Here is an 11,478-nt window from a genome sequence, read left to right on the forward strand (position 1 = left end):
TGCGAGTGTCTGACCAATGACATGCAAGATTGGGACCATGGGGACCGGGAAGCCCCTTCGGCGACTTCGGTCGTCGTTGCCCGGTCAGATGGGTTTGGCCTCGTGGGGGCAGTTGGTAGCGAGCGTGTGAGTTGCGCTAAAAATCAGCTCGGGAGCGGTCCCTCCTTAGGCCGTAGGGAGGTCCTAGAAAGTACTCCCCGCCTTACCAAGGTGTCTGCTCGGGCTAGCCCCCGAAAGGAAAATTGGGAGCCACGTGTGGCGCGCTGATACGGCGTATCCGGACCCCTCGCACTTGGGTGCCGTGTCGTAAGCCGACAGGCGGAGACGGCACGTTAAATACAACAGGTAGACGTATGTCCCTATCTCCGACGACGAAGAACCATAATTTCCTTTAGATATCGTCAACGCAAGCATGAGCGAGCTACGTAAAATCTCTCGGTCGGTGGACGCCCGGTGCGGGCGTCGCACGACCGACGAAATATTTCGCCCAATTTCAAGGTACCTGGGCACGTAGCTGCGCATTTTCCTCGACGCACGCCATCGAGGGAACGAACGTCGTCGGGAGACGTAGCGAAACTCGTCACGTAGGGTCTAACGGGGAAACGAGAAATCCTCGGTCGGTGGACGCCCCGTGCGGGCGTCGCACGACCGACGAAAAAAAGTCAGCACAATTACAGAGTCCCTGGGCACAAAACCGCGATGCTTCGTCTACGTAGGCTATCGGGAGAAAGGCGAATTTGGGATCGTCCGAATATCTCGAAAGTTGCGTATCTTGTGAGTGTACTCAGCGCTCTTGACGCGTGTTGCGGTCGAACGGGTAAACGGCGGGCTTGGATACTCGCTCGAATCTTGAGTCCAATCCCACCGGATCGACCACGTGTGCGTAACATTTGGATTAACGAAATTCCCACTGTCCCTATCTCCGAACGGGTGGGTGGTGTAGACCACATGGCACTCACCCTTAAAGCTCGCGGGGTCGTCTACGACCTTTGCGAACAGTGTCGGGTCAGCTGCAAAGCAAAGTAGCGGGCTCGCGTTCATTCGTCGATATGTGGGAGGGGGTTAGCGCTGAGCGCCCTCGACCGTGACTCGTCCGATGCATAGCATCATGGTCGTGGAGGGAGCTCCACCAACACGAGTAGACTTGTCTATCCTCACGAAAGTGAGGTGAAGGTGTGCGGAGGTCCTGTTCAGCTCGATAGGTGTGTCTGCCCGTCCCTACTCTGAGCTGCAGGATCTGTCGGTGAACGGTTTTGTTGATAAGCGGGTTTCGCAGGGGAGGATCCAGGCGTCTTCGTGACCCGGTCCTTTCGGGCTTGGCGCTCCCGCGCACCCGAGCTGGCGTTGCCACCGCCTGGCTGGCTAGGAGCCTAAAGTGGAAGTAGGTCATGCTATGGCCTGCGAGTGTCTGACCAATGACATGCAAGATTGGGACCATGGGGACCGGGAAGCCCCTTCGGCGACTTCGGTCGTCGTTGCCCGGTCAGATGGGTTTGGCCTCGTGGGGGCAGTTGGTAGCGAGCGTGTGAGTTGCGCGAAAAATCAGCTCGGGAGCGGTCCCTCCTTAGGCCGTAGGGAGGTCCTAGAAAGTACTCCCCGCCTTACCAAGGTGTCTGCTCGGGCTAGCCCCCGAAAGGAAAATTGGGAGCCACGTGTGGCGCGCTGATACGGCGTATCCGGACCCCTCGCACTTGGGTGCCGTGTCGTAAGCCGACAGGCGGAGACGGCACGTTAAATACAACAGGTAGACGTATGTCCCTATCTCCGACGACGAAGAACCATAATTTCCTTTAGATATCGTCAACGCAAGCATGAGCGAGCTACGTAAAATCTCTCGGTCGGTGGACGCCCGGTGCGGGCGTCGCACGACCGACGAAATATTTCGCCCAATTTCAAGGTACCTGGGCACGTAGCTGCGCATTTTCCTCGACGCACGCCATCGAGGGAACGAACGTCGTCGGGAGACGTAGCGAAACTCGTCACGTAGGGTCTAACGGGGAAACGAGAAATCCTCGGTCGGTGGACGCCCCGTGCGGGCGTCGCACGACCGACGAAAAAAAGTCAGCACAATTACAGAGTCCCTGGGCACAAAACCGCGATGCTTCGTCTACGTAGGCTATCGGGAGAAAGGCGAATTTGGGATCGTCCGAATATCTCGAAAGTTGCGTATCTTGTGAGTGTACTCAGCGCTCTTGACGCGTGTTGCGGTCGAACGGGTAAACGGCGGGCTTGGATACTCGCTCGAATCTTGAGTCCAATCCCACCGGATCGACCACGTGTGCGTAACATTTGGATTAACGAAATTCCCACTGTCCCTATCTCCGAACGGGTGGGTGGTGTAGACCACATGGCACTCACCCTTAAAGCTCGCGGGGTCGTCTACGACCTTTGCGAACAGTGTCGGGTCAGCTGCAAAGCAAAGTAGCGGGCTCGCGTTCATTCGTCGATATGTGGGAGGGGGTTAGCGCTGAGCGCCCTCGACCGTGACTCGTCCGATGCATAGCATCATGGTCGTGGAGGGAGCTCCACCAACACGAGTAGACTTGTCTATCCTCACGAAAGTGAGGTGAAGGTGTGCGGAGGTCCTGTTCAGCTCGATAGGTGTGTCTGCCCGTCCCTACTCTGAGCTGCAGGATCTGTCGGTGAACGGTTTTGTTGATAAGCGGGTTTCGCAGGGGAGGATCCAGGCGTCTTCGTGACCCGGTCCTTTCGGGCTTGGCGCTCCCGCGCACCCGAGCTGGCGTTGCCACCGCCTGGCTGGCTAGGAGCCTAAAGTGGAAGTAGGTCATGCTATGGCCTGCGAGTGTCTGACCAATGACATGCAAGATTGGGACCATGGGGACCGGGAAGCCCCTTCGGCGACTTCGGTCGTCGTTGCCCGGTCAGATGGGTTTGGCCTCGTGGGGGCAGTTGGTAGCGAGCGTGTGAGTTGCGCTAAAAATCAGCTCGGGAGCGGTCCCTCCTTAGGCCGTAGGGAGGTCCTAGAAAGTACTCCCCGCCTTACCAAGGTGTCTGCTCGGGCTAGCCCCCGAAAGGAAAATTGGGAGCCACGTGTGGCGCGCTGATACGGCGTATCCGGACCCCTCGCACTTGGGTGCCGTGTCGTAAGCCGACAGGCGGAGACGGCACGTTAAATACAACAGGTAGACGTATGTCCCTATCTCCGACGACGAAGAACCATAATTTCCTTTAGATATCGTCAACGCAAGCATGAGCGAGCTACGTAAAATCTCTCGGTCGGTGGACGCCCGGTGCGGGCGTCGCACGACCGACGAAAAATTTCGCCCAATTTCAAGGTACCTGGGCACGTAACCGCGCATTTTCCTCGACGCACGCCATCGAGGGAACGAACGTCGTCGGGAGACGTAGCGAAACTCGTCTCGTAGGGTCTAACGGGGAAACGAGAAATCCTCGGTCGGTGGACGCTCGTGCGGGCGTCGCACGACCGACGAAAAAAAGTCAGCACAATTACAGAGTCTCTGGGCACAAAACCGCGATGCTTCGACTACGTAGGCTATCGGGAGAAAGGCGAAAACACAAATGCACGATGATTTATAAGAAGAAGTTGTTCGATCTGTTCTCTCGAAACTTGCTTTAAATGAGCAATTCATTACTAAAGGATATAAAAAAAAAACCATTTCAAACGCAATGAATAAAAAAATGAATCTGTTAAATCATGGTAATGCGTGAAAAACGTTTGGTTCAAAGGAACAAAACGTGGTCAAATAAATGCAAAAGTGACGAGTACATCGTATGACGAGTTAAAAAAATTCAAAACATAATAGTATGTAAAAAAAATTACGAAACCAATTGTAAATAATTTCAACAAAACAATTAAGAAAAGCTTTTACAAGTCATGAAAAAATATTATATTAAAAAAAAATACAAATCTGTAATTATATTGTAAAGGGAAAAAAAAATTTAAATAGGACGTGAGAAATTTAATCTTACGGGAAGCACCCGGAACTTTAGAAAGTTCAAGTGAATCAAAAAAGTTACCATCTGAGTTATGTGCAGCACTACAATTTATGGCATCAATCGGAGGATAAGTATTTTATTAGTATATAATACATAATTTTTCACAATATGAAATTATTCTGAGAAACGTTCAAATCCAAAAAAAAATCGCATCGAAGGTAAAAGTCATTTGTTACTCTATGGTGGCTGTTCATAATACACTGCGCCGCCGAGAGAGAGGGAGATACCGACGAGTGAGCCACGAGGTTCGCGCGATCCACGATTCGGGGCGGCACCTCCCGACTCAATCGCTCTCCCAGCTCTCTCGCGATCTAGCGCGCGCGCGCGATCGCCAAGGTTCCCTCGATCCCCGCTACGCGGCTGCTCAGCTCGAGGATTCTCGCTCAGTTCAATGAGCCGCCGAAGGGTGGCGCTTCAGCAATCGGATTCGCGTCAGCCCTAAGTTCCTCTGGAAAGAATAAATACGGCACGGCTCGAACCTAGCATCGGATCAAATTCGAACCCTCTCTGGGCTACAATACTTATAGTATCGTTCCAAGAGACTAACCTTTGCCTAGCTCATGCTAGCATCGCCATCCACGACGGCAGCCTCACCACTCGAGACCGCTCCTCCAGCGTGGAAACTAGTTCCGATCACTGGACTAAAGTATCGCCTCACTCGCCCTCCAAGAGCGACGCTGCACAAATACGACGACCGTCAGCGCCGCTGGACGTCACCATCATACGGAGGAACGCTTCCCTGCCTGTCGCCTCTGCCTGACTCTCCTCGAGAGTGCACCTCGACCAGCACGCAAACCAGGCCGGCTTGCAGAGTACACAGAGGGATCCAAGCGGACCTCAGCTCCGATAGTGAGTGGGAGCCCTCTCCAGCAGCAGCCAGAGCTCCAGCTCGAGCCCCAGAACTGCCGGGGCCAGAGCCGCTAACACCGCTCGACGAGGAAGAGATCGGCTCTCCGCCCTGTCCCATTCCAGCCATCTCCTTGGAAGGATCGAGGTGGCGAGTCACCAAAACTCTCCCTCCTCTACTGTGGCGAGAAAGCCTAATTGTAACCGATCGAACTGATCACAATAATAACATTGTTAATAAATGAGGTGTTCCACCTCCTTGAAAATTGGTTAAATCACAAGTCCGTCTCATTTACTAGCGCCCCTCGCACTCAATCAACTCATCAAGCATCAGCCGCCCATCGATACGCTGGTTCTCATCGAAGAAAGCCATCCTCGCTCGTTCCGCATCGCTATTGATTTAAACATTGGTCCTTCGAGCCGGATCCTGCGTGCCAGCCGGATTACATCACTACTCCACGAGCAAGGATGGAGGATCTAATTCGCAGTCAACTCGACTTGCATGGTCGAATCGCAAGAATCATTGAGAACATGAGGAAGCTTGGGCAAGCGAACATCACCGCCGGAACAATTCAAACCCGCTTGACCACCCTCGATCGATACTGGGAGAAATTCGAAGCACAACACGAAACTCTACTCTCTCAACACGGCAATGAGATCGAGGAACTCGAATATAAAACGCAAGATCTCGCAAGCACTGTGGAAGAAATCTACATGAACCAGCGAGGCATTCTCCTCGACTATATCTCCGAACTTCCTCATCAACCGAACCATACAATATCTCAGCAGCGCAGGGAACCACCCCAAGCACGCACATCTCTACCACGAATTCAACTTCCGTCATTCAACGGCGAATATGAAGATTGGCCCCGGTTCCGCGATCTATTCCTGTCCATGATTGGCAACGACAATCATCTGCACGACGTCGAAAAACTGCACTACCTAAAAAGCACTGTCAAAGGAGAAGCCGAAGCTACAATAAAAAACATTCCCATCACCGCGGAAAACTATCAGCGCGCGTGGCAATCACTGGCGAACGTTTACGAGAACAAACGTCTCCTTGTAAGCTCCTGCTTAACCAAATTCTCGCACCAACCAAAGATGACTGCAGAAACCACCGCAGAACTCAAACGAGTATTTCATAGTATGGTAACAACAGTCAACGTACTCGAAGGGATCGGACGACCGATTGACAGTTCCGAAGACCTCTTCGTTTTTTCAGTAACCGAGCTACTCGATCCTCGAACGCGACGGGAGTGGGAAAGCGCTATTAATGACTCGAAAGAAACGCCGACCTATGAAACGTTGCGGACGTTTCTCGAGAAACGACTCCAGATGCTCGAAGCACTAAACCCGTCTGCCTCGAGCTCTTCATCGAAAGGCAATCATCCTCGGAAGACAAAAACTCATTGCACTCAAGCAAAAAAATACAATGAATGCCTAAGTTGCAAGCAGAGCCACTTCATCCTAATCTGTCCAGACTACAAAGGAAAGGACGCAGCTCAGCGCCTAAGATTCATCGAGCAAAAGAACGCTTGCGTCAATTGCCTCGGACGACACAAAGTAGCCGAGTGCAAGAATCCAAAGGTATGCAACACCTGCTCAGAGAAGCACCATACGACCCTGCATGAAGCATTACATCGAAACGAGCCCGCTCCACGCTCGGCGGTTACTTCCCACGTAATTGGAAAGGTAGACGACCAGCATGCCCCCATCTTATTAGCCACAGCCAGAGTACTCGTGAAAGATAAAAACGGGCAGGAGCACTGTATCACAGCACTCATAGATCAAGGCTCAGAAGTCAGTCTAGCCACGGAACGACTCATTCAGAAGTTACATCTACCGCGCAAACGAAGTAACCACGTAATCTGTGGAGTCGGCGGACTGGATGCAGGGCGTAGCCGAGGAAAAACCACAATCGAAATGCACGCCAAACGATTCAACCGGCACCTCAAGGCAAACGTCCTAATACTTCATGAGATAACTACATATTCAGGCCAAATCAAAACGCTTAACTCAACGTGGAAGCACGTAGCCAATTTACCTCTCGCAGATCCGAGTTTTTTCAAGAGCGACACGATCGACCTCCTCCTCGGCGCTGACGTCTACTCCAGCATCATCTTAAGAGGGCTTCGGAAAGGCTCAAGGCTCGAGCCCGTGGCCCACGAAACAATCTTCGGGTGGATTCTAACCGGGATAGCAGGACAAAATAAGAATCACTCGTCCACCACCACCCTGCACATCAGGCAGGCTGAGGACCTCACTCACCTCGTACGAAAGTTCTGGGAACAAGAAGAAATCCCGTCAAACAGCACTACAAACGAGGAGTCACAATGCGAAGCAGACTTCGCATCAAGTCACTCTCGACAAAAGGACGGCAGATACATGGTTCGCCTCCCCCTGCTGCAGCATCCCCCGGATCTAAGTAGCTCCCGAAAAGGAGCCGCGAGCGCCTTGGCCAGCACCGAGAAGCGATTCAAGGGAAATGCGAAGTTTGAGGCACTCTATCGAGAGTTCATGCTCACATATGAACAGATGAAACACATGAGCGAAGTATCCCCAACGGAGTCAAACCCCACAGACGCTTGCTATTTGCCTCACCACGGTGTATGGCGCGAATCAAGCAGCACCACAAAACTACGAGTGGTGTTCAATGGATCGTGGCGCACATCAACCGGCAAAGCACTAAACGACTACCTAAACCCGGGGATGAATCTACTTCCGGCGCTCTCAGACATCCTCCTCAAATGGCGCAAGCATCAGTTCGTCATCGCTGCGGACATCGAAAAAATGTACCGCCAAATCCTAGTTCACCCAGACGACAGACCAAAGCAGCGCATACTATGGCGGCACGGATCCTCCCAAGAAATCAAGGAATACCAACTCAACATAGTGACGTACGGACTCGCCTGCGCCCCATTCCTAGCGCTGAGATGCATAAAACAACTAGCGGAGGACGAGCAAAACAACTTCCCACGAGGATCAAGAGCTCTCCGCGACGCTATCTACGTAGATGACATTCTCACGGGGGCAGACAATATCACCGAACTAGCAGCGTTAAAACAGGAACTAATTGGGATCTGCAAGGCAGGCGGTTTCCCTCTAAGAAAATGGGTAAGCAATTCAGCAGAGTTGTTAGAGGCCATTCCACCACAAGAAAGAGCAAACGCGGCAAGCCTGCAATGGATGCCTAACGAATCAATCCATCAGACGCTAGGACTCAAATGGGACCCAGTCGATGATTCTTTCGCGTACACGGTGAAAATCTCCGACCAAGACAACCCGACGAAGAGGTCCATTCTCTCAGCCACTGCCCAGCTCTTCGACCCGCTCGGTTGGATCACTCCAGTAACAACACGCGCAAAAATAATGATCCAGTCAACATGGCTGTTAAATGTCCAGTGGGATGATCATCTTCCGGCAACCCTCACTCAAGATTGGAAAGCATTCTACGCCCAATGGCCAAATCTGGCCAACATCAGAATCAGTCGGCCGCTGTGGGACAGGAACGCAACCGACCTGGAAATACACGGATTTTCGGACGCTTCAGAGAGAGCCTACGCCGCAGTGGTATACATTCGCATAACATCCACCACTGGGGACCCAAAAATCACTCTCGTCGCTGCCAAAAGCAAAGTGGCGCCACTCAAACAAGTGTCGCTACCGAGACTAGAGCTGTGCGGAGCCCAACTTCTCGTAAAATTAGTCCATCACACAAAAACAACTCTGAACCAAGAAGTCAAGATCCATCTTTGGACCGACTCAACTATCGTGCTGGGCTGGATACAAGGGCACCCAACGAGGTGGACCACTTACGTCGCAAACCGAGTGTCAGAAATACAAATTCAGCTCCCAGAGGCCTCTTGGCACCACATCAGCGGCAAAGAAAACCCCGCTGACTGCGCGTCACGAGGAATCTCGCCATCCGAGCTGCTGCAACACCCCCTGTGGTGGACTGGCCCAGCATTTCTAAGACACAAAGCATCATCCTGGGCATCCGGGGAGTTCATAGAGTCACGAGAACTCCCGGAGACACGGTATCGCACGCTCACGACAACGGCGCCTCTCCAAATCAAGATTAATCCACTGCTCGAGCAGTTTTCGAACTACAACAGACTGCTTAGAGTGTCAGCATGGTGTCGCCGGTGGACCAGTAAAGTGAGAGCCCGCAAAACAAACGACCCTACTACAGCAGGGCCTCTAACAGCCATGGAACTCGAAGCAACAGAATTACTATGGATAAAGAACACCCAAGCGTCGCACTTTAAACACGAGCTACATCAAATACGCTCAGGACAAAACATAAAGACGAAAAGTCAGCTAATCCGACTCACTCCATTCATAGATCATGACGGCGTGCTACGCACAGGCGGAAGACTTCGCCACGCAAGTATACCCTACAGTGGGAAGCACCCAATAATCCTGCCGCCGCATTCACGATTCACAGAATTACTCACCGAGGCCACACACAGAAGAATGCTGCATGGAGGAACGCAACTCACTCTCGCAGCAATTCGTCAACGATTTTGGATCCCCCAAGGGCGGAGAGTAACCAAGACAATCATCCACCGGTGCCCAACATGCGTCCGGTGGAAAGGAACCACGCAAACACAACAAATGGCCAACTTGCCCAAACAACGAGTAACGCAAGCTCGGCCCTTTCAATATAGTGGAGTCGATTACGCCGGACCAATCCACCTGAAAACCGCTCCGGGCAGAGGAAGAAAAAGTATGAAAGGATTTATAGCGATCTTCGTCTGCCTCAGCACTCGAGCCATACACCTCGATGCAGCGTCAGACTACTCATCGGAGGCATTCCTCGCAGTCCTACGGCGCTTCATTTCACGCCGAGGTCCATGCTCCGAAATCTGGAGCGACCAAGGCACCAACTTCATCGGAGCCGACAGAGAGCTCCAAAGACTCTTCGCCGCCAGCAGCAGAGACGGCAGGATGATCGCAGAGCACGCTGCCACCGAAAGAATTCAATGGCACTTCAACCCACCTGCCTCACCACACTTCGGAGGCATCTGGGAAGCTGCAGTAAAGTCAACAAAACATCATTTACGCCGAACGATCGGGGAGACGCTTTTGACATTCGAAGAAATGTCCACCCTCCTAGCTCAAATAGAGGCCTGTCTCAACTCAAGACCGCTCTGCGCAATGAGCGACGACCCAGATGATCTGAACATACTGACTCCCGGTCACTTCTTAATCGGCTCAGCCCTAACAGCCCTCCCGGAGCCAGCAAAGCTCGACATCAACTATCATTCCAAGTGGGAACACATCACGAAGATGAGAGATGATTGTTGGAATCGATGGCACAAGGAATATCTGAACGAACGCAACCAAAGAACAAAATGGCACTCAGCATCCCAAGACATCCAAGTAGGGCGACTCTGCCTCATACGGAATGAACAAAACCCCCCTTCCAGATGGCTGCGCGGAAGAGTAAAGGCCGTGCACACCGGGGACAACGGCCTCATTCGCACAGCAACTGTCAAAACAGCAACAAGCGAATTCACGCGACCAATCGTGAAACTAGTCCTTCTGCCTGGACCCAACAGCGAAGCTGATGCCACCTCATTGCCACGGCCAGTGGCAAGGCGGGCGGAATGTTCATAATACACTGCGCCGCCGAGAGAGAGGGAGATACCGACGAGTGAGCCACGAGGTTCGCGCGATCCACGATTCGGGGCGGCACCTCCCGACTCAATCGCTCTCCCAGCTCTCTCGCGATCTAGCGCGCGCGCGCGATCGCCAAGGTTCCCTCGATCCCCGCTACGCGGCTGCTCAGCTCGAGGATTCTCGCTCAGTTCAATGAGCCGCCGAAGGGTGGCGCTTCAGCAATCGGATTCGCGTCAGCCCTAAGTTCCTCTGGAAAGAATAAATACGGCACGGCTCGAACCTAGCATCGGATCAAATTCGAACCCTCTCTGGGCTACAATACTTATAGTATCGTTCCAAGAGACTAACCTTTGCCTAGCTCATGCTAGCATCGCCATCCACGACGGCAGCCTCACCACTCGAGACCGCTCCTCCAGCGTGGAAACTAGTTCCGATCACTGGACTAAAGTATCGCCTCACTCGCCCTCCAAGAGCGACGCTGCACAAATACGACGACCGTCAGCGCCGCTGGACGTCACCATCATACGGAGGAACGCTTCCCTGCCTGTCGCCTCTGCCTGACTCTCCTCGAGAGTGCACCTTGACCAGCACGCAAACCAGGCCGGCTTGCAGAGTACACAGAGGGATCCAAGCGGACCTCAGCTCCGATAGTGAGTGGGAGCCCTCTCCAGCAGCAGCCAGAGCTCCAGCTCGAGCCCCAGAACTGCCGGGGCCAGAGCCGCTAACACCGCTCGACGAGGAAGAGATCGGCTCTCCGCCCTGTCCCATTCCAGCCATCTCCTTGGAAGGATCGAGGTGGCGAGTCACCAAAACTCTCCCTCCTCTACTGTGGCGAGAAAGCCTAATTGTAACCGATCGAACTGATCACAATAATAACATTGTTAATAAATGAGGTGTTCCACCTCCTTGAAAATTGGTTAAATCACAAGTCCGTCTCATTTACTAGCGCCCCTCGCACTCAATCAACTCATCAAGCATCAGCCGCCCATCGATACGCTGGTTCTCATCGAAGAAAGCCATCCTCGCTCG

At 52.9% G+C, this 11,478-nt stretch overlaps 1 protein-coding gene across 1 annotated transcript; it reads left to right on the plus strand.

Moving 5' to 3' along the window:
- Positions 1-5,292: 5,292 nt before the first annotated feature.
- Positions 5,293-10,446, plus strand: LOC122408885 (uncharacterized). The gene has a single exon (XM_043415973.1). The coding sequence runs from the start codon at positions 5,293-5,295 to the stop codon at positions 10,444-10,446; it is 5,154 nt and encodes a 1,717-aa protein (XP_043271908.1).
- Positions 10,447-11,478: the final 1,032 nt, after the last annotated feature.

This window comes from Venturia canescens, chromosome 4 (assembly GCF_019457755.1).
Source record: "Venturia canescens isolate UGA chromosome 4, ASM1945775v1, whole genome shotgun sequence".
NCBI classification, from domain to species: Eukaryota; Metazoa; Arthropoda; class Insecta; order Hymenoptera; family Ichneumonidae; genus Venturia; species Venturia canescens.